The sequence below is a fragment of the Thermobia domestica genome, chromosome 3 (genome assembly GCF_964235325.1).
Source record: "Thermobia domestica chromosome 3, izTheDome1.hap1.1, whole genome shotgun sequence".
NCBI classification, from domain to species: domain Eukaryota; kingdom Metazoa; phylum Arthropoda; class Insecta; order Zygentoma; family Lepismatidae; genus Thermobia; species Thermobia domestica.
The window spans coordinates 273,384,985-273,406,111 of record NC_137456.1 but is presented as its reverse complement, the minus strand read 5'-3'; the positions used below and the strand labels follow the sequence as shown (position 1 = coordinate 273,406,111).

The window sequence follows — 21,127 nt, the reverse complement described above, 5'->3', positions numbered from 1 at the left end:
TCAAGTTTTTAGACGGACATTCCTCTTCATCTTTCGCTTGCACAACATTTTCTTCGATTTGAACAAACCTCACTTCCAAGGGTTACAACCGCTGAACAAGTCTTATAATTTGTCCTCTCTCAGTCTTAATCCTAGCTACTCTTACAACATCATCCTTCCCAGAGAACACCTTTGTAACTTTTCTTAAAGGCCAGTCTAGTCTTCTCTTATTGTCACTTCCAACAAGTACAACGTCTCCTTCTTTTATTTCTCGACAAGTTTTCTTTCCGGTTTGCTTCAGTACTAACTGACTTAAACACTCACTACGAAATCTATTTCTCAATTGTGTTCTAATGTGTTGCAATCTTCTAAATCTTTTTGACTCTTCAACTGTCTCTATATGATCCAGATGAGATACTCCTATCTCCAAATTATCTTGTAAAAACATAGCTGGGGTAATGGGTGTGAGATCGTTTGAATCTTCTGACAAATAAGTCAACGGACGTGCATTGATAACTCTTGTATGTCACACAACACTGTACTAAATTCTTCATAACTTAAAGACGCTCTACCCAACGTTCTACGAAGAAGCTTCCTGATCGTTTGTATAATTCGCTCCCACCATCCACCCTACCAGGCAGCGGTAGGTGGAATAAATTTCCACTGAATTCTTTCTACTGATGAGTACAAAGAAATTTGTTCCCAGTCGATTGACTTAAAGGGATTATCTGCACCGACAAAATTCGTTCCATTATCAGAATAAATGACCTTCGGCCTTCCGCGCCTGTCAATAAATCTCCTAAAAGCTAACAAAAAACTAGAGGTCGATAAAGACAGTACCAGTTCTAAATGCACTGCACGATAAACGGCACAAGTAAACAAGACAATCCAACATCTTTTCCCGTCTTGAAGGAAGAGAGGCCCAGCTAAATCCACTCCAGTTATTTCGAAAACTAATACATCTTTAACTCTCTCTTCTGGCAAGGAAGCTGGTGTAACATTAATATTTTTTGCATCGTACCGTTCACATTTAACACATCTTCGAACAACAGAACTTATAATTTTTCTCCCACGAGGAATCCAAAGCCTTTCACGCAACTTTGTCAATAATACTTGAACTCCAGCATGAGATGATTTCAAATGTTCCTTCAATATCAACATCTTCACAACTTCATGCTCAGGTGGTAATAAAATAGGACTCCGAAAAACATCTTCGTCGAGTCTACGTGCAATTTTAGTCTTTAACCTAATCGAACCTTCACCATCAACAAAAGTACACAATTGTTTCAAACGATCCGGTTCACTAACAAAACATTCTTTCTGAATAGTTCTCATTATAACCTCAGCTAATTCTATTTCAAATACCAATAGCTCACCCATTAATCTTTCACTTTCCTTTGAACGACAATTATGGATAAAACGCAAGATCCATGCAACCAGTTTGAAGTTGTTTCATTAATTTCTCATAATTTGAAAAATATTGGATATAACACTTTGGCTCATTTGCAACACTTAATGAAACAACTGTTTTCAGTTTTTCATTTTTTGCTTCAAGCGCATTTGGTTTCATATCAGTTTTCGGCCAGAATTCTTCCGTCTGCCGTAACCAGTCAGGTCATTCCCACCATTTACTCTTCAGTAACGCTGCAGCATTGCAGCCTCGCGGGTAGGTCAACTGCGTTAAAATTTCCCGGTACATGTCTCCAACACTTTACATCTGAGAGAGCTCGAATTTCTTTCACTGTATTCATTACAAACACTCCCCAAGGTTCATAATTTTTTATCCAATAAAGCGCCACCAAAGAATCTGTCCAATAGAACACAGGAATGTTTAAATTTAAACTCTCAATCAAAGACACAGCAAGTCTAACTCCGATACAACAGACCATTAATTCTAAACATGGAATAGTTGACTTTTTCAATGGCGCAACACGTGCTTTGCTGAATAACAACTGGACATTAACTTCTCCATTGAATTCACTTCTCAAAAACACGACAGAAGCATATGCATTTTTACTAGAATCACAAAAAACATGTAACGTCCAAGAGTTCCTTGTACCATCTTGCGCAAACTGTCTAGGAATCTTTATTTCGTCCAACATCGCCAGTTCTTTATACCACCTGTCGAATTTTCTGGAAATATCTGAAGAAACTGGTGTGTCACAAGAGTTGTTATTTTCCCAGCTTTCTTCAAGTAACAATTTTGGAATCGACGTCACTGGTGACAGAAATCCTAGAGGGTCAAATAACCTATGAGCAGTGGATAAAATAACTCGTTTTGACACTGGTCCTTCTACTCTGCCTAAATTCTTTGTATCACACAATAAAGTGTCTGTACATGTGTCCCATAACATACTTAGAACTGGAGTGTAAAAATCATTACTGCCTATAGAAGAACCACTATATACCCATTCTCGTAAATCGAATTTACCTTCACTGAGCAGCGACTTTCATTTTTCGATCAAAGCAAACATTTCGTCTTCATTGTCAACAGACGTGACACAATTATCGACATAAAGGGATTGTTTCAATTTACTAGCTATTTCTTCATATTCACGGGGAGTATTTTCTAAATTGTAATTAAGCACGGCCCCCAACAGAAAGGGACTGCAATTCACACCAAAAACAACTCGCATATGTCTAAAAGTTTTAAACTTCCTTTCGTCAAAATTCTGCCACCAAAGAAATCCTAAATAATCACGATCGTTTTTATTTACCGAAATTTGCAGGAAAGCTTTTCTAATGTCTGATATAATCCCTATCTTTTTCTCTCTAAACCTATGCATAAGTGACGGAATTTCTTCAATTAAGTTTGAACCCTTCTCTAAACAGTCATTCAATGAATATGCACCCTTTGTTTTCGAAGACGCATCAAAAATTGGCCTGATTGGGGTAATGGAATTCTCTTTTATCACTGCCCTATGTGGTAAATAGTAACTTCGATTGCCCATCTCCTCCTCCGGTACTTCTTCTATGATTCCTTCTTCTAACCAATTTCGAAAGACGTTATCATAGTCTTCGTATCTTCCTTCTTGCCACAGCTTCTCGGTCATCTTCACACATCTCTTTTCAGCTATTTCCTTGTTGTCATGTAGTTCCATAGGTTCTTCCTTACACGGCAATTTAACTTCGTAACGACCATCTGAATTCACGCACAAAGTTTCTTCAAAATGTCTCAAAATTACTTCATGGTTTTCGTTCTTAGTCTTAACTTCTATTGGATCAGTGATGCCTAACGTATCTAATTATCACAAATCCGCAATACGGTCACTGATTGACAATAAGTGATTACAACATTGGCAGACATACCATAACATCTTTTGGACGGTAACATACCCATTATCGTCCATCCAAACATTGTTCTAACAGCAAATAGTCCTAACCCTAGCTTTAACATATCTACTGCTAAAAATTTACTAGCCTTATCCGCACCGATTAACAGTTTTATTTCTCCCGTACTATCTAAATCAGACAACCAAATTTTTCTCTTCTTCATTTCTTTTAACCAAGGTCCACGTTTAAGAGAAGGTATCTCAGCGCAAATTACTGGTTCCTCTAAAACTTCCATCCTACACGAATGATTGTCATTAACATCAGCTACAAGTATACTATATTTGTTAAGGGACTCCTTATGCGTTTTGACACCACCAAACAAACTATGTTCTAAAATTTCAGTACATATTGGTTGAGAACTTAGTACTTCCACTACTCGCTTAGAGACATATGATCTCTGTGAACCACTGTCATAAAGTGCACGCACTACACATTCTTTCTCGTTTGTTTTCAATTTTAACTTAAGTGTTTGTTGGAGAAACTCATTCCTACCATTTTGATTCGATAGCGTTACGTCATGCTGTTCTGAATTTTGTTTTGTTTTGTTTTCTAATTTTTCCGAACACAAAACCGAAAAATGTTTTCCCTTACACAAAAAACAAACAACATTAAACGTACAGTTCTTAGCAGTGTGTTTTTGAGGTTCCAAACACCGAAAACAACACTTTTGCTGCATTTAAAGTTTCTTTTTCTCTTCCAGGTTCATACTTTTGGCCTTTTCACACTTTTGTGGTAAATGATAAACTTCACAAAGAACACACTGTTTGTCCTCTTTTACCTGATTTTGTCCAGAAAACATATTATTAACAGTAGGTACCCTTTTTTCTTCTTTATTCTTTTTAAAATTCACCATGGAAGTTTTTTTCACTTCAAATCCTGCTTGTGCTAAGGCAATGCGTTCTTCTTTCTCCACTTCATTTCTCAGAAACTGTAACAACTGTTTTAGTTTCTCACCATACGTATTTGCATTAATATCACTTACACTGGCAATCGCTGTATGCTTTAACCAAACCCTCAAAATTTCATCAGGCAAACAAGATTCTATCAAGGGGAATAACATAGCTGCATATTTTTCACTAGTCACATACCTATTGATTCTAGCGCACGTAAATACGACTCAAGTTTATAATATAAGGAATACCATTTTAACTTATTTTTGTCATTCGAAACATTCTGTATAACAATTCCTAACAGTTCACGTATGTAGTACTCTATCAACAATTCTTCTTGACCAAAACGATTGCATAAACTTTCTATAGCTTTATCGTAATTATCGGCTGTGGGTGGACAGCTGTTCACTACGTCCCATGCTCTGTTACCGGTACTAATTGCTTGTAGCAGGTATTGGAACTTGTCCTCTTTCTCGATTTCATCATGATTATGAATTCGTTTGAACTGGCTCCAGAAACTTATCCACTCACTTATTTCCCCACAGAAAGTTTTCAACTCAACTTTCGGTAATTTAAGTTTCTTTTTACCTGTATGACCACCTGAACTGCTAGAAGGAGCTACTGTTTTCAAAATGTTCTCATGTTATACACGCGCTTCGTCGAACATTTCCCGGTAACTTTCCACGTTGTTATAATCTTCCATGTAACGTGCTTCACTTTTTTTGCTTGTATCACTAAGCAACAGTTCAAGTATATTTTCATCATAGGTTGACAACTCGGTTATAAGTCTCTCCAACTTCGTAAAATAAAACCTGACACTTTCCACATTTACATTGTCCTTTTCAAATTCAGCCACTAAGCTATTATAAGCCTTTGGAAACGATATCTGCACCAATTTCCTAGCCTTTACTAATTTATCCATGATTCGTCCTTCTTTCCCGCCTCTCGCTGGTGTGCCAGAATGTCACAGTCTATAAAAGCAATCTGTGTTTAAGAATCAAAACACAACTTTCTATCTTTTGTCTATTTTCCATTAAACGTCACACATTATTATATCATTCTACAAACAAGACCAAAACCATACAAATTGACTGAATGTCCTCAAAAATTACAAATGTTACCGGTACACATGACTTCCACCTATCCTCTAGCTTCTGCAGAACTACTAAGTCTCATTACAGTCAAATGCTTTTAAACTTTTCACAATGTTGCCAGATACAAACTCCACAATACGATTTTTTCGATTGTTTTTGCCTGTCACTCTCCCATTGTCAACTCCATGCCAACCAAGGCTTAATTTAGACTTACGCAGCATCCACAGTGTCACAATTCATCTTTGCACATGAATTCGACACTAATATTGTTCGTATTTGAAGTCTTTTACATGTCATATTTACCTCTTGGTAGGGGTGGTTTCAGTGTCTCGCCCCCATAACTATGGAGAAATTTTGAACCAACGTAAGTATAATTATAAATTACCATTTGAAAAATAAGTGTACAGGTGATCTTTTTCGGAGAGGAATTCGTTAACTACTTTTTCGATATCAATGTATTGCCTTTTTTTAAGTAAGATCCTACACTCAAACACAAATCATGTCTTTCAAAGCTCTAATGGAAAACGAATCGTCGTAGACATGTTACGTTTTTGAAGAGAAAAAGAGCAAAACATTGATTGCACAAACGTATAATGGTATCATTAGCATGAAAATCTATAACTTATAAAACGTGTTGGCTTGATAGATGAGGCGTTAGTGAATGGGTCTTCTGCTCGTGGTCCTGCGTTCGAACCTCGCCCATTCTTGTTGCGTTTTTCTTTCAGCTACACTGAGTTTGTGCATTCCAGATCTTCAAGCTTGAACCAAATCTAATACCAGTTAGTGAATTAAAAGTAGCCGACATTATATTCAAATACGAGACGTTATTAGATGCTTTTCATTAGCTTACAGTACTCAACTTTGATATCAACTCTTCCACCCTTCATTTAACTCATTTCTTGACGTGTTTTGTTACAAAATTCATTAATCAAGACGGAAAAAATTGCTTTACCAGTTATTGGTGACTGCTTTGGAAGCAAGTGCGAAGTATGAGAATTAGATTTGTCATATCTGTAGTTTCGTGTCTAGAAGAAACAAACTTGTGAACCAAAGGTTTAAGAACAACTCAAGTTAATAAAAAATTTGCCGGAGATTATCCACTTATATCATCATAAAAGGAATACGAAAGACGTTCTGAAACGAACAAATATAACACAACTTTGCAAGCGGAGGCAAAGAAACCTAACGTAACAAGACTAAAGACGATTTATTTATGGCGTAGTGATCGTGGTTGAGTGTGCAAGGCACTGGATCAGCAATCTAGAGGTTCGTGGTTCGAATCCGCATCGGGCATTTTTTTACTTTAGGATTTTTGACGGCGATTCATCGACGATGATATTTTATTATATTGAGATTTTTCAATACTCGGATGTTTCAATACTTGAACTATCAAATCTTCAGGGATAATAATAGTAATAATAATACTTATAATTATCTCGTAGAAGATTAAAAGCTAGGAGCTAATTATCGCTCCGGTTATGCCGTTACAAGCAGAAACGTGACATTTGAAAGAATATTTCTGTTTTGTTTAATGTTGTCCACGAGAAGAGAAATTTCTCGTCTTGTTTCTAAAACAAAACAAAAAAAATAATAATAACATGAGAATTAACATTTTACATTCGAGACGGGATAAGGGTAACTCAAATTATCATGTCGTTTTGTGTGTAGTTTTTTCCGGATTTTGCTTCCTCCCAGTTTCTTTATTTCAATATTTCTTTCATTCTCATCATGGACTTGTTCTGTAGCTTAGCCGGCATAACCATTACTTAAAAACAAATTTTTGTATGGCTCTTCTGAGTTCAGTATCCCTACTTTCTATACGAAATTGGCCTGGAAACTTTTCGTTTAACATTTTGCTAGTTGTAGGGACGTATGCAGAGGTATGTCATGATGGTCCTTACAAATGTCTCCAATCCCGACTATTTTCTAACTTTTGCCTAACACTGGGGGCGATTTTACAGATTTTAATATAATCTGTCCTCATACGGAATTTGTCTTCCATATTATTATTATTATTATTACTGAATATTTGAGACATAAATATTACGTCCTATTCCAATGCAAATAAGAATACTGAAGTTAAGAAAAATCAAAAGAAGTTTCTTGGACTCTCTATAAGGATGAATTGCCTTAGAAGAGATACTTTGGAAGGAAAACAGGGGGAAAAAAAGGTGTCAGCTAGTGGACAATATAAAAATCGAACCTTCAATTGCCTTAACAGAAACTAAGTAGGATTTGTCTTCATCACGATACATAGTAACGCCCTTTCTTTGGGTAAAAAACATTCGATTACGTTTGCCTTATATTGACATTTTAACAAAATATATATACAAAAAATAGTTCGTATTTACCAATTTTGGTTGAACGAATATATGGAACGTGTTGAAAATGACGAATGGAAATATTATTACTTTTAGTAAGAGTGGAAGAACGTAGAAACAAGTCCACAAAGTCGTTTCAGACAAATTTATGACTTATACTAGACCTTAAGGATGACCGTTTTGTTTTCATGAATTATTTGCGAAACACGCCAACTTTTCAGACAGTAGGAATCGAGAGTGTAGACTGTGACGTCATGTTAGTTTTCCCCCTGTGAAGGAAGTAGTTTCAACTCTAACTTGTAAGAACGAGAGAAATTGACTGGTTTATGATATTATACATCAAAAATATCAATTTTCTAAATTATAAAATATTTCTGAATTTCGTCGGGGAGACTCGAACTGCAGACCCCTGACTCACGAAACGACTACTCAAGCCACTACCCTAAAACTGCTCTTCAAAGTAAGAGTGAAGAAACACTCATCTATATAACAAATTGCAAACATTTACGATTGCAATATTTTATTAACAATGAAGCACTGATTTCTGTCATGATAAAATACTATAGTCCAGAGAATTTGTTTATTTTTCTTAAAAAGAGCGAAAGTATCTCCGTAACTTATCTCTATTGTATTCGGTTATTCACGTTTTACATTTATTTCCAGTAACGTTGAACGACAGGGACACGAACACAGATGCATCGAGGACATTTAATATTTCAAAGGCTTTCCCATCGGGAATCGTAACTGAGAACCCCCTACTGAATTATCTGATGGGTGAGGTCTCTAGTTCGTTCCTAAGACAAGTAAGTTTGAGACGAACAACATTTTGCTCGTGGGTTTTCCCGGGACACTCCTACTTTTTCATTCGACCAATTCGTCCATCATAATTCACTTGCTTTAATCATAGTCTTCCTCAACCTAACAGGCATAATCGTCGGACATTAAACGTAAAGAATATATTTTCAAGCTGTTAACCCAAACCAATCCGAATCGAGAAACAGTTGCATATCATTCTTCATTAAGGTATTTTCACAAAAAGATATGTAGAAAAGAAACGGGGAATCGTAATTCCATTCAAAAGTGAAACAGTAGACTCATAATACCTTCATCTAAAACGAAACACGATTACGATTCCCCGTTTTCTACATATTTTTTGTGAAAACATTTTAATGAGCAATAATATCCAACTGCTTTTTGATTGCCCGACGCAGATTCGAACCACGAACCTCAAGATTACTAATCCAGTGTCTTGACCACTCAACCACGATCACTACGCCGTAAATAAATCGTCTTCAGTCTTGTTACGTTAGGTTTCTTTGCCTCCGCTTGCAAAGTTGTATGTTGTATTTCTTCGTTTTAGAACGTCTTTCGTATTCCTTTTATGATGATATAAGTGGATAATCTCCGGCAAATTTTTTATTAACTTGAGTTGTTCTTAAACCTTTGGTTCACAAGTTTGTTTCTTCTAGACACGAAACTACAGATGTGACAAATTTAATTCTCATACTTTGCACTTGCTTCCAAAGCAGTCAACAATTTACTGGTAAGGTAATTTTTTTCCGTCTTGATTAATGAATTTTGTAACAAAACACGTCAAGAAATGAGTTAAATGAAGGGTGGAAGAGTTGATATCAAAGTTGAGTACTGTAAGCTAATGAAAAGCATCTAATAACGTCTCGTATTTGAATATAATGTCGGCTACTTTTAATTCACTAACTGGTATTAGATTTGGTTCAAGCTTGAAGATCTGGAATGCACAAACTCAGTGTAGCTGAAAGAAAAACGCAACAAGAATAGGCGAGGTTCGAACGCAGGACCACCAGCAGAAGAATCCCGTTTACTAACCCCTCATCTAACAAGCCAACACGTTTTATAAGTTATAAATTTGCATGGAAATACCATTAACGTTTGTGCAATCAATGTTTTGCTCTTTTACTATTCAAAAACGTGACATGTATACGATGATTCGTTTCGTTTTCCATTAGACCTTTGAAAGACATGATTTGTGTTTGAGTATAGGATCTTTAGCCTCCTTTAAAAAACAGTTTTAACAAACACAACTCAGTTCACACAGCAGTAAAAAAAAACTCGTGTTGCCTTAGAAAATATTCCTAAAAGGGCGAAACTGTATCATGCACCTGGCGTAACTAACATGAGTGTGGTGAGGGAGTCCAACAGCGAAAAGGGGCCCACTGAAATTTCGTAATTCCACTTTGGAGGTTTTATATAATTTCACGTTTTTTTCAATGTCTAAAATGAAACTACTTTAGCCTTAGATGAAAAAGAAGTTGTGAAGGAGCTATAGACTGTGAAGTCAACTGAAAACATTTATCACGTGCTTGCGGCAACAACTTTAAGTTTTCGAACAGTAATGAAGAACAACATTGATTGAAAGTTTACCTTAGAATGAAATAGCTAAAGAACTAATCCTATATAACTCTCATTCATAGTAATGATACGTATTTGTTTAGACGCCTATTCTTTTATAACTTTACATATGGTGCATGGGTTCCTTGGTTCGATCCCCTCTAGGGCCGAATGAACTTTATTAAGGACAAGCACTGTGCGCATGAGTTTTCTCGACTTTCTGCCGTTACCTCCCACTTCTTCATTCATTTCTCACCATCAATGTCACCATTAGCGTACTCGCTATAAACGTGGGACGTAAAACTTAAATATTTCATTTCATTTTTCTTTTATAACTGTATCTCACTTTTCCTGTGACGAGAGCAACATCTAAGCGAGCATTCAGTGAATTAAATCGCTAAAACCTATATTTATAGCACAATTGTGCAGATGAAATTGAGCCCTTTGGCAATTTTTACCGTGGAAAGCAAAAAAAGACAATACATTGATATCGAAAAAGTAGTTAACGAATTCCTCTCCGAAAAAGATTACCCATGCACTTATTTTTGCAAATGGTAATTTATAATTATACGTACGTGACGAAATTTCTCCATAGTTACGGGGGCGAGACACTGAAACCGCCCCTACCAAAAGGTGAAGATGACATGTAAAAGACGTCAAATACGAACAATATTAGTGTCGAATTCTTGTGCAAAGATGAATAGTGACACTGTGAATGCTGTGTAAGTCCAAATCAAGCCCTTGTTGGCATAGACATGACAATGGGAGAGAGACAGGAAAAAAGAATCGAAAATATCCTATATTTGTGTCGAATGGATAGTTCTCGGAATCACTGAAATAAAACGTGATATTTCAGATGCGGATATGTCCAAGGTTGACCCTATTGGCGTGAGGTCATAGGGGGAAACAGTGAAGACTTCAGAACTGTTCCTTTTTAGTGCGTTTCAATACACTGTGGGTGAAAATTGATAATCCACAATACTGATATCACACTCGGAATTATCCGAGATATAACTTCTGGGGAAACATTACTACTGCAAGCACTGTAAAATTTTCTCTGCTGTGCAGGGCCCTAGACAAGGCTCTTTGACGGCATGTTTTACTAAAATGTCTATCATCATCTCGAAAATTAGATACAATTTACAGAAAAAGTAGTGATTTCGTGGGGCAAGAGCTCTGGATTGCCAAGGCCTGCGTTCTGTGTATGTCCCTGCTGCTCTGAATTGTCATAAGCTCCTCTTCAAATGTAAGACGTATAATGTAATTAAGAAACGTACAGCATAGAATACAATATATATAGAAAATATGTTATTATAAATAAAAAATACAGTAGAAAATAATTATAAAACATAATGTTGAAGGACAAGCATTTTTTAACAATAATACTTGAATGTAAAATATACTTTTAAAACAATTTTCCATTTACGCAAGGCTACAAACAGGTGAGGAGTGCCATCTGGTAGCCACTATTCATCTCTTCGAATCAGAAAACTATGAATTTCAAATAAACATTTCTCGTATTCTATTACTTTTTTAATACTTATATCCCTTTCCCTCCATGGAATGGTTTCAGTGTCTTAGCTATCACAGTACATTCTTGCGATGGTAATTTATACGTATAGTAAATTCGTTTGAAATTCCTCTAAGGGTCAATGTTGCACTGTACGTTCTCTTCTGAGTCAAACTCTCTAAATATATATACATATATTACAGTAGGAACTGAATTTTGTATTAGCGCCTGACTGTCGTCGTTGTGCAAACATTCATGATGATATGCCGTAGGGAAATGAGTTACACTAAGGTTGTAAGATTTAATATCAAGTTTGAAACATCGCAAGTTAAAGAAACGCATGTAATAACAAATATCGTATTTGAAAATAATTTCGAATTAAAGTAGCTGTGACTACATTACTTCAAAATTGGACTTGTGCAATGCACAATATGAGCGTAGCCCAAAGAAAATAATCAATAAGAATGGTCTTTATTTGAAGCTCGGACCATTCAAGTAGGAGTAACTTACATTAACCATTCACCTAACAGACGATGACGCACAGGGTATGGGACTACTTTATCAGATGGTTCTATAAAATGTAACCTAATTAATACAATAGTAACAAATTTTACTGCCCTAAAGTGTGTTCTGGACAAGAAGTTCATTATGCACATTGTAACTAAGTTAAAAGAGATTTATATCCTATCAGAACGGCGCATCCACTAAGTCAACTTTTGGAATATTCCATTAAGTAAACTTTCAATGTAGTTAAAAGAAATGTATGTGCATGAGTACAGAGTTCTCCGTAGCTGAATGGATAAAGTCATGGTTCGATAACTACAAGCTTTGCGGTTCGAAACCCGTCTCGGAAGCTGCAGATTTTTTTAAAATTCTTAATTCCCCTGTTCTCAAGATCTTTCTCTCCATTCGTAATTATCTGATGCTCTCAAAAGCTTTGTCCACCTTAATTCGACAACTGCCTAATGTGATCATCGCAGTTCAAAAAGAACTTTCCCTTCTTCTGTGTCACAAAATCACAATTTTCGTCATAATACGAATGCTGTCCGATCAATTTTCCGCAGTTCTAAATCTGTGTATATAAATCATTCCTCTTTGTCTCCATATTTCAATCTGTCTCTCTCAATATCGCCCAGAAACTCATATGGCTTGAGATCAAACCTTCGACTCTTGAAACCAAATGTAAGCTCTCTAGCAATGTGCTATCGTAACACGATAGGTTTGTTGCTAAAAGCAGCGTCATTTCAGATTTTATTCGGGGGGGAAGCGCCTCTGCCGACAAAAATTTTTCACTTTTTTATTAGTGTATTACTATACATTTGCTCAAACAATATGTATTTATGAAGCTCAAGGGAGGGGAAATTACACCCTCCTGTCCTGCCCAAATGACGCTCTTGGAACATTTGCTTGCAATTACTGAAAAGAAATAAAATGAATCATTGAATAACTCTCATTTCTGTCAGTAGATAATCTCGAGCTCTGTGCGTGCATTACAGACTTTAGGAAGCACAAAACTTACTGCCGTTATTGGCAATTTCCTAGATTTCTTAGGGAGCATCTTACTAGCTTGCAGTCTTTAAAGAAGGGAAAGAATGAAACTAAAGGTATTAATGAGCTATGGGAAGATTGTGTGACGTTTTTTTAAAATAGGCTCTTAAAAGATATTTCAGAACAAACGAATGAAAAAGGCTCTCTTAGAGCTATAACGTTGTAAACTTGATTCTTGTTTTTTTTTTTTTTTTTTTTTGTCTGAATGGCAAGAGTGTACTACGTCACAAACTGCTTTGACAAGGAGAGGTGGAGGAGGGAGGGAGTTGGATTGAAGACAAGAAATAACTAATCGATCGAGACATGTATTTCGGGATTGCATAAGAAACCGGGACAGAAGTTTGTTATTAATTTGCACTTAGAATTTTTGTAACAATTTCTAAGCCGCGGACTGTACAAATAACTTTATTTACTTAGGTTAAAAAACGTGATTTACTTACGTTACAAAACATAGTTAAGCGAGCTTGATCGTATTGAAGGGGTTAGAAGTCCCACAGAGGTCGTTTTGTTCCACATTGACCCTCATAACTTAACTAATACATGGTACAGTCCGCGGCATAAAATTTGTTACAAAAATTCTAAGTCCAAATGAATAACAAACTCTTGCCAAGTTTTCTTATGCATTCCCGCAATACATGTACATTAGTTGCTTCTAGTATTTATTCCAACTCCTCCCCGTTCCCCACCTCTCCTTGTCTAAAGCAGTGTGTGTGACGTAGTACACTCTTTCCATTCAGCTGAAAAAGAAACAGGAATCAAGTTTACAACGTTATAGCTTTAAAACAGTCTTTTCCATTAGTTTGTTCTGAAATATTTTTAAGAGCCTAAATTAAAGGAAAGTCACACAATCTTCCCAGAGCTTCATAGATATCTTTAGTTTCATTCTTTTCTTTCTTTAAAGAGTGCAAGCTAGTAAGATGCTCCCTAAGAAATCTATGGAAATTGCCAAGAGCTCTACAATATCTACGGACAGAAACGAGTTTTATTTAATGATTCATTGAATTTCTTTTCAGTAAGTGCAAGCAAATGTTTAAGGGGCGTCATTTGGGCAGGACAGGAGGGTGTAATTCCCCCTCTCTTGAGCTTCATAAATACGTATTTTTTGATCAAATGTATAGTAATCTTTATCCATTCTGCTACGGAGGATTCTATTACTCGTTCACATACGTTTCCCTTAGCTGCGTTGAAAGCTACCTTAAGGGGATATTCCAAAAGTTGACTCGGTGGATGCGCCGTTCAGTTAGGACGTGAACCTCTTGTAACTTAGTTACAATGTGCAAAATGAACTTCCTCTTCTTCAGGACACTTTTTAAAGCTTTAAAATTTGTTACTATTGTTTTAATTAAGTTACATTTGATAGAACCATTTGATAAAGTAGTGCCAAGCCCTGTGCGTCATTGTCTGTTAGGTGAATGGTTAATGTAAGTTACTATTAAGTGCATGGTCCGACCTTCCAATCAAGACCATTCTTCTTGATTATTTTATTTGAGCTACGCTCATACTGTATATTACACAAGTTCAAGTTTGAAGTAGTGTAGTCACAGCTAGTTTAATTAGAAATAATTTTCCAATATTATATTTGTTACTAAATTTACATGGCACTCCTCACTGTTTGTAGCCCTGCATTCATGCAAAATTGTTTTAAAAGTATATTTTACTTTCAAGTTTTATTGTTTTTTTTAATTGTCCTTCAACTTTATTTTATAATTATTTTCTATTTCTTAATTATAACATATTTTCTATTTATATTGTATTCTATGTTCCACGTTTATTATTTACTAGCAGCGTTCACCCCGCTTCGCTGCGGTCACCCCGGAACGCAATAAACTTTGTTACTTAGATAATTTTTACTTTTTCGCTTTCAAGTGATATGATGAAAACCATAGAAGATTGCACTAATGTTAACATTATATCGCCTGTCATTTATGTTAACCCGCCCCGCTTCGCTGCGGTCACCCCAACCCGCCCCGCTTCGCTGCGGTCATCCCGGAACGCAATAAACTTTGTTACTTAGATAATTTTTACTTTTTCGCTTTCAAGTGATTTATAGCGCCTCTCATGTATGTTAACCCGCCGAGTCACAGGGTCATGCGGGTTGCATATAAATACGTTTATTTTTATACCTATGATGAACTAATAACAAAGGATTTGTACGTATGGACACCTGAATGGTCAATTATCTCAAGACACTGGTAATTGAAAATTAAAGTGATATGATAAAAACCATCTAGGGTCCAAATCCTAACAACCCCCCAAAAATGAAAGAAATCGGTTCAGCCGTATTAGCGTGATGAGCGGACAAAGGATTTTTTCTACGTATGGACACCTGATTGGTCAATTATCTCAAGACACTGGTAATTGAAAATTAAAGTGATATGATAAAAACCATCTAGGGTCCAAATCCTAACAACCCCCCAAAAATGAAAGAAATCGGTTCAGCCGTATTAGCGTGATGAGCGGACAAAGGATTTTGTGCGTTCTCTTTTATATATATAGATATTTTATGTCTTACCTTTGAAGAGGAGCTTTTGACAATTCAAACCAGCAGGGACATACACAGGATGCAGGCCTTTGCAATCAAGAGCTTTTGCCCCCACGAAATCACTACTTTGGTTTGTAAATTATATCTAATTTTAGTGATGATGATAGCAGGGGCGCATTCAGGAGAGTGCGTTCGGGCGATCACATTCCCCAGAATAGGGAACTTTTTATACTATTTATTTTAAAAATAAAACATATCCTAAGTATTTTTCATCTTTGTATTATAAACTTAAATTAAAACCTAAAGTAGATAGGCCTTACTTTCTTAAGAAAGTTAATTCTGCAGAAGAGCTACTTCTACTTCTCTAAATTTGTTTTTTTTTCTTTCTTTCTTTTTTTTTTTTGCAATCCGCTCTTACCTTGATTCGAACGACCGCCAATCCCAAACAATCATCCTGGATCCGCCCCTGGATGATAGACATTTTAGTAAAATACGCCCTCAATCGCTGAAATAAATTCCTGTCAAGCTTTCGATCGCTGAAATAAACTTCTGTCTACGGCCCTGCAAAACAGTGACGATTTTAGGGAGTGATCAGTTAGTAATGCCTCCCAGGAGCAACGACACTTCCCCAGAAGTTATATCTCCGATAATTCAGAATGTGATTTGTGCATTATCACTTTTCACTCTCAGTGTCTTGAAACGCACCAAAAAGGAACTGTTCTGAAGTATTTACTGGTTCTCCCTATGACCCCATTTCAATATGGCCAACCTTGGACATATACACATCTGAAATATCACCTTTTATGTCAGTGATCCCGAAAACTATCCATTCGACACAAATGTAGGATATTTTCGATTCTTTATTCCTGTCACCCTCCCACTGTCAACTCGAAGCCAACCAAGGCTTATTTTGCACTTACGCAGCATCCACAGTGTCACTTTTCATCTTTGCACATGAATTCGACACTAATTTCGTTCGTATTTGACTACTTTTACATGTCACCTTCAACTCTTGGTAGGGATTTTTTCAATGAAATGAAATGAAATCTTTAGTTTTACGTCCCACGGTTATGCCGGTTAGGCTAAAGGAGACGGTGATGATGAGTAATGAATGAAATGGTGTAATGAAGAAAGTGGGAGGAAACGGGGGAACCATGAGAAAACCCACGCACACGGTGTTTGTCCATAATAAAGTTCATTCAGCGCGAGCTGGGATCTAACCAACAATTCCATGCACCATAGGTAAAGTTATAAAAGAATAGGCGTCTAAACAAATACGGAACACTACTATCAATGAGAGTTGTATAAGATTAGATTTTTATTTATTTCATTCTAAGTTGAAATTTCAATCAATCTTGATCTTCATTACTGGTCGAAATCCGGACCAACCAGTATTCCCTACTAGGGTAAAGATTAATTAATCGCCAACAGAAATCCAAAATCCTCTGTATAACACCACGTTCCATTATTCCATATACACAATTAACAGTCCAGCGTAACCTACCAGTTAATAAGTTTTCTTCTTCTTATTATTATTTTTAACACCTCAAAAATATAGGCTCATAATTGAACCACTGATTGGAAAAAGGGAATAAGTACATAAAAATATTTTTTTCCACTTTTTACCTTTACACGACGAAGTTGGTCGTTTTCGACCAATAGCGATTTTGGCTGAAAATACGGTTTGGTCCTTTTCGACCAAAAAAATTATTCAGACCAATAACTAATGTAGCACTGGCTATCCTGCATCAAACTTTCCGCTGCTAGCATCTGTGTGTTCTAAAACGATCAAAGGAATACGTGACTGAAAAATGGTTCACCAGTTGTAACCCAAACAAACCAAAAAATTGGTTACTTTTCCTCCCTTTATTTTTTTTTCATTTCTTCACGTTGACTTTTGTGACCGCTTGTTTATCAATTATTTCTGCTGACACGAGGAGATTGTTTTTCTTGTGAGGAACTCAGCTTACACTTCGAGGTGTTTATTACCAATGATGTTGATGAGATAAGGGAAAATGTGTGTGCGTGAATGCGTTTGTGTGTGTGTGAGAGTGTTTCTGTCCAGACAGTCCACACTCTATCCCTTTGGGTGTTTCATGGTACATTGCGTTATAACTCTCCTATTTGAGCTTTTTCGTCCGGGTTATTTTTGTTTTTCAAGTCCAGAGGCATTGTAGAAGACCTTACGTATGGTTTCACACCTTCCTGCGTCGAGACATAGGAGGTGATGACGTCATAATTCTCAAATATATATATATTTTCTTTTATTAAGCCTATGTTCATTATTTTTTGGCGGGCTTATTTTTGCACGTAGAAGATTGAAATTTTGCACAAACATTCACTCCATCGAGTAGTATTTAACAGATTTTTTTTAGATTTCTGCGTTAAAACAGGGGGGGATCCAGAGAGGGAAAAAGTTGAAAAAAGGGATATTTTTATCAAAAAATCCTTTTCTTCGGGATTTTCCCGTCTTAGATACATGGTGGAGACATGTGAATGGTACTGCCTGAAAGGCAGTTCTATTCTGAAGAAAACGATGTGCAAACCATGATTCTAGGGTAATTAGGGATGTCTCAGGGAATTTTCAAAAATATCCCTCTGTATACGGGAATATGGTACATTGTCAGTATATATATTTTTTGGCAGGCTTACTTTTGCACCTAGAAGATTGAAATTGTGCATAAACATTCAGTCCACCTAGTAGTATTTATCAGATTTTTTTTCAGATCTCTGCGTTAAAACAGGGGGGTCCAGAGGGGCTAAAAGTTGAAAAAAGGGATATTTAGACCCAAAAAATCCCTTTCTTCGGGATTTTCCCGCCTTAGATACATGATGGAGACACGTGAGTCCTACCGTCTGAAAGGCAGTTCTATTCTGAAGAGAATGATGGGCGAAACATGACCCTAGGGTAATTAGGGATGTGTCAGGGAATTTTTATCAAAATATACTTCTGTATAGGGGAATATGGGACGTTGTCGGTATATATAATTTTTTGCGGGCCTATTTTTGCACCTAGAAGATTGAAATTGTGCACAAACATTCAGTCCACCGAGTAGTATTTAACAGATTTTTTTTCAGATTTCTGCGTTAAAACAGGGGGGAGCCAGAGGGGCTAAAAGTTGAAAAAAGGGATATTTAGACCCAAAAAATCCCTTTTTTCGGGATTTTCCCGCCTTAGATACATGATGGCGACATGTGAATGGTACCGCCTGAAAGGCAGTCCTATTCTGAAGAGAATGATTGGCGGATTATAGTCCTAGGGTAAATAGAGATGTCTCAGGAAATTTTTTACCTGAGATCATGGTGTTTTGCGGTAATTTGGGGCATTGTGGGAATTCTTGATAAAATTTCTCCCGCCCTTAGTATTCAAGATATAAACTTGAAATTTAGCACACACATTCAGTATACCAAGTACTATTTACCAGATTTTTTTTGAGATCTCTACGTTCACACAGGGCCGTTCCAGAGGGGCCCAAAGTGTGGAAAAAAATTCCCCCCCTACGAAATTTTATATTTAAAATCATTTTCCCCTCTCCTGGTATATGATACGAGCATGCAAGTGGTACCATTTGAAAGCCAGCTCCATTCTGAAGAGAATGAGGTATGAACCATGATCCTAGGATAAATAGGGGTGAAGATATGGATTTGTTTGTAAACTCTTACGAAAACGCTTTAAATGGCGCCGTATAAAAGGGGCTGCGGCATTTAAATCCCTCCGTCGTTTAAAGGTAGCATTTCTCACCAATTGCAGTGCTACAATACAAGATTCTTCTTTTTGTCTTAGAGTTTGTCAGTTCTTTTGCTACAATTAATCAGTTATATACGTGTTGAAACAAATACAAATACGCCTCCGGAAGGTTTTTTAGCGTTTCTGAAAACTTAGGTCTGATGTACTTATTCCCTTTTGCTGGAAATAGTTGTTGCAACGACGTGATAAATCTTTTCGGTAGACTTCACAGTCTATAGCTCCTTCACAACTTCCTTTTCATCTAAGGCTAAGTAGTTACATTTTAGACATTGAGGAAAAAGTGTGAAATTAATTAAAACCCTTCAAAGTGGAGTTACGAATCTTCAATTGACCCCATTTTGCTGTTGGCCTCGCTCAACGCACTCTCGTCACTGTTCAGGGTGCACGATGGAGTTTCTCCCTTTTAGGAATACTTTCTAAGACAGTACTAGTTTTTTTTTTTTTTTTTTTTTTTTACAGCTGTTTCAATTGAGTTGTATTTGCTAGAACTGTCAGTTAAAGGAAACAAAAGATCCTATACTCAAACACAAATCATCTCTCTAGAAGCTCTAGTGGAAAACGAAACGAATCCTCGTAAACATGTTACGTTCTTGAAGAGGAAAACAGCAAAACATTGATTGCACAAACGTATCATGGTATCATTTGCTTGCAAAATTAAAACTTATAGAAGTTGATGGCTTGTTAGGTGAGGGGTTAGTGAACAGGATTTTTGTACTGGTGGTCCAGGGTTCGAATCTCGTCCGTTCTTCTTACGTTTTGTTTCTTTAAGGTACACTGAGTTTGTTCATTCCAATTCTTTAAGCTTGAATTAAATCTAATACCAGTTAGTGAATTAAAAGTAGCTAACATTATTTTCAAATACGAGACGTTATTACATGCTTATCACTAGCTCACAATACTCAACTTTGATATAAACTCTTGCAGCCTTCATTTAACTCATTTCTTGACGTGTTTTGTTACAAAACTCATGAATCGTGGCGAAGAAAATTGCTTTACCAGATAATGGTGACTGCTTTGAAACCAAATGACAAGTATGAGAATTAAACGTATCATATCTGTTGTTTGGTGTGGAGAAGAAACCAAATAGCGAACGAAAGGTTTAAGAACAACCACGTTATTAATATTAACTATGCCAAAGATTATTGACTTATATGATTAAAAAAAAATCGAAAGAAATTTTGAAAGAACGAAAAATACTAACTTAGAATTTTGTAACTGGAGGCAAGGAATTATAATTTAAACATACTAAAACATACCATTTAGCGCATATAGAGCGTGGATCTGTGCTCAAGGCGCTAGCTAATAATCTGGAGGTTCTCAAGTCGGAACCATGTGTGAATATTTTGTTTAAATTTAGAATTTTTGGTGATCATTAGTCGGCGATGACACACGTTTAATTGTCTTAAGGTATTTGAATATTTTGATCTTTCAATATTTGAATGATCAAATCTTCAATAATAATAATAATAATAATAATAATAATAATAATAATAATAATAATAATAATAATAGTTATTATTATTATTAATATTATTATTATTATTAATATTATTATTATTATTAGCAATGTAATTCAATAACACGTTAATATCTTTAATTATTTCTCGATAACTACTCGAACTTAAGAAGTCCTCGAATCTAAGTCGCACCCCGATTTCGCTGGGCTAAATTAAAGAAAAATAGTAATATGTTATGGTTTTACTATTACTAAAGCACTCTTTGATATTGGTAATTTTCGATGATTTTATGTATCCCTCTCCCCTCTCCATGTTGGGGGCACGGTATGAAAAAAAAAATCCCACGCCCGAATGTCATGTACTTTGAAAATTTGATCGAAATCTGTTGGATGGTTCAA

General features: G+C 36.1%; 4 protein-coding genes across 6 annotated transcripts in view; all 4 read right to left on the bottom strand.

Annotated features, from left to right (window-relative positions):
- Positions 1-21,127, bottom strand: part of LOC145681051 (uncharacterized) — a 97,383-nt gene that overhangs the window by 63,509 nt on the left and 12,747 nt on the right. The window lies entirely within an intron of this gene.
- Positions 610-1,359, bottom strand: LOC145682216 (uncharacterized). The gene has a single exon (XM_081753800.1). It carries the CDS (start codon positions 1,357-1,359, stop codon positions 610-612), a length of 750 nt encoding a protein of 249 aa, XP_081609926.1.
- On the bottom strand, positions 1,608-2,333 carry LOC145682215 (uncharacterized). The gene has a single exon (XM_081753799.1). The coding sequence runs from the start codon at positions 2,331-2,333 to the stop codon at positions 1,608-1,610; it is 726 nt and encodes a 241-aa protein (XP_081609925.1).
- Positions 2,430-3,080, bottom strand: LOC145682214 (uncharacterized). Its single transcript, XM_081753798.1, has one exon. The coding sequence runs from the start codon at positions 3,078-3,080 to the stop codon at positions 2,430-2,432; it is 651 nt and encodes a 216-aa protein (XP_081609924.1).

Excerpts from the sequence above, each read along its gene's own strand:
- LOC145682216 (XM_081753800.1), bottom strand. The coding sequence starts at position 1,359 with ATGGGTGAGCTATTGGTATTTGAAATAGAATTAGCTGAGGTTATAATG.
- LOC145682215 (XM_081753799.1), bottom strand. The coding sequence starts at position 2,333 with ATGTTATGGGACACATGTACAGACACTTTATTGTGTGATACAAAGAAT.
- LOC145682214 (XM_081753798.1), bottom strand. The coding sequence starts at position 3,080 with ATGGAACTACATGACAACAAGGAAATAGCTGAAAAGAGATGTGTGAAG.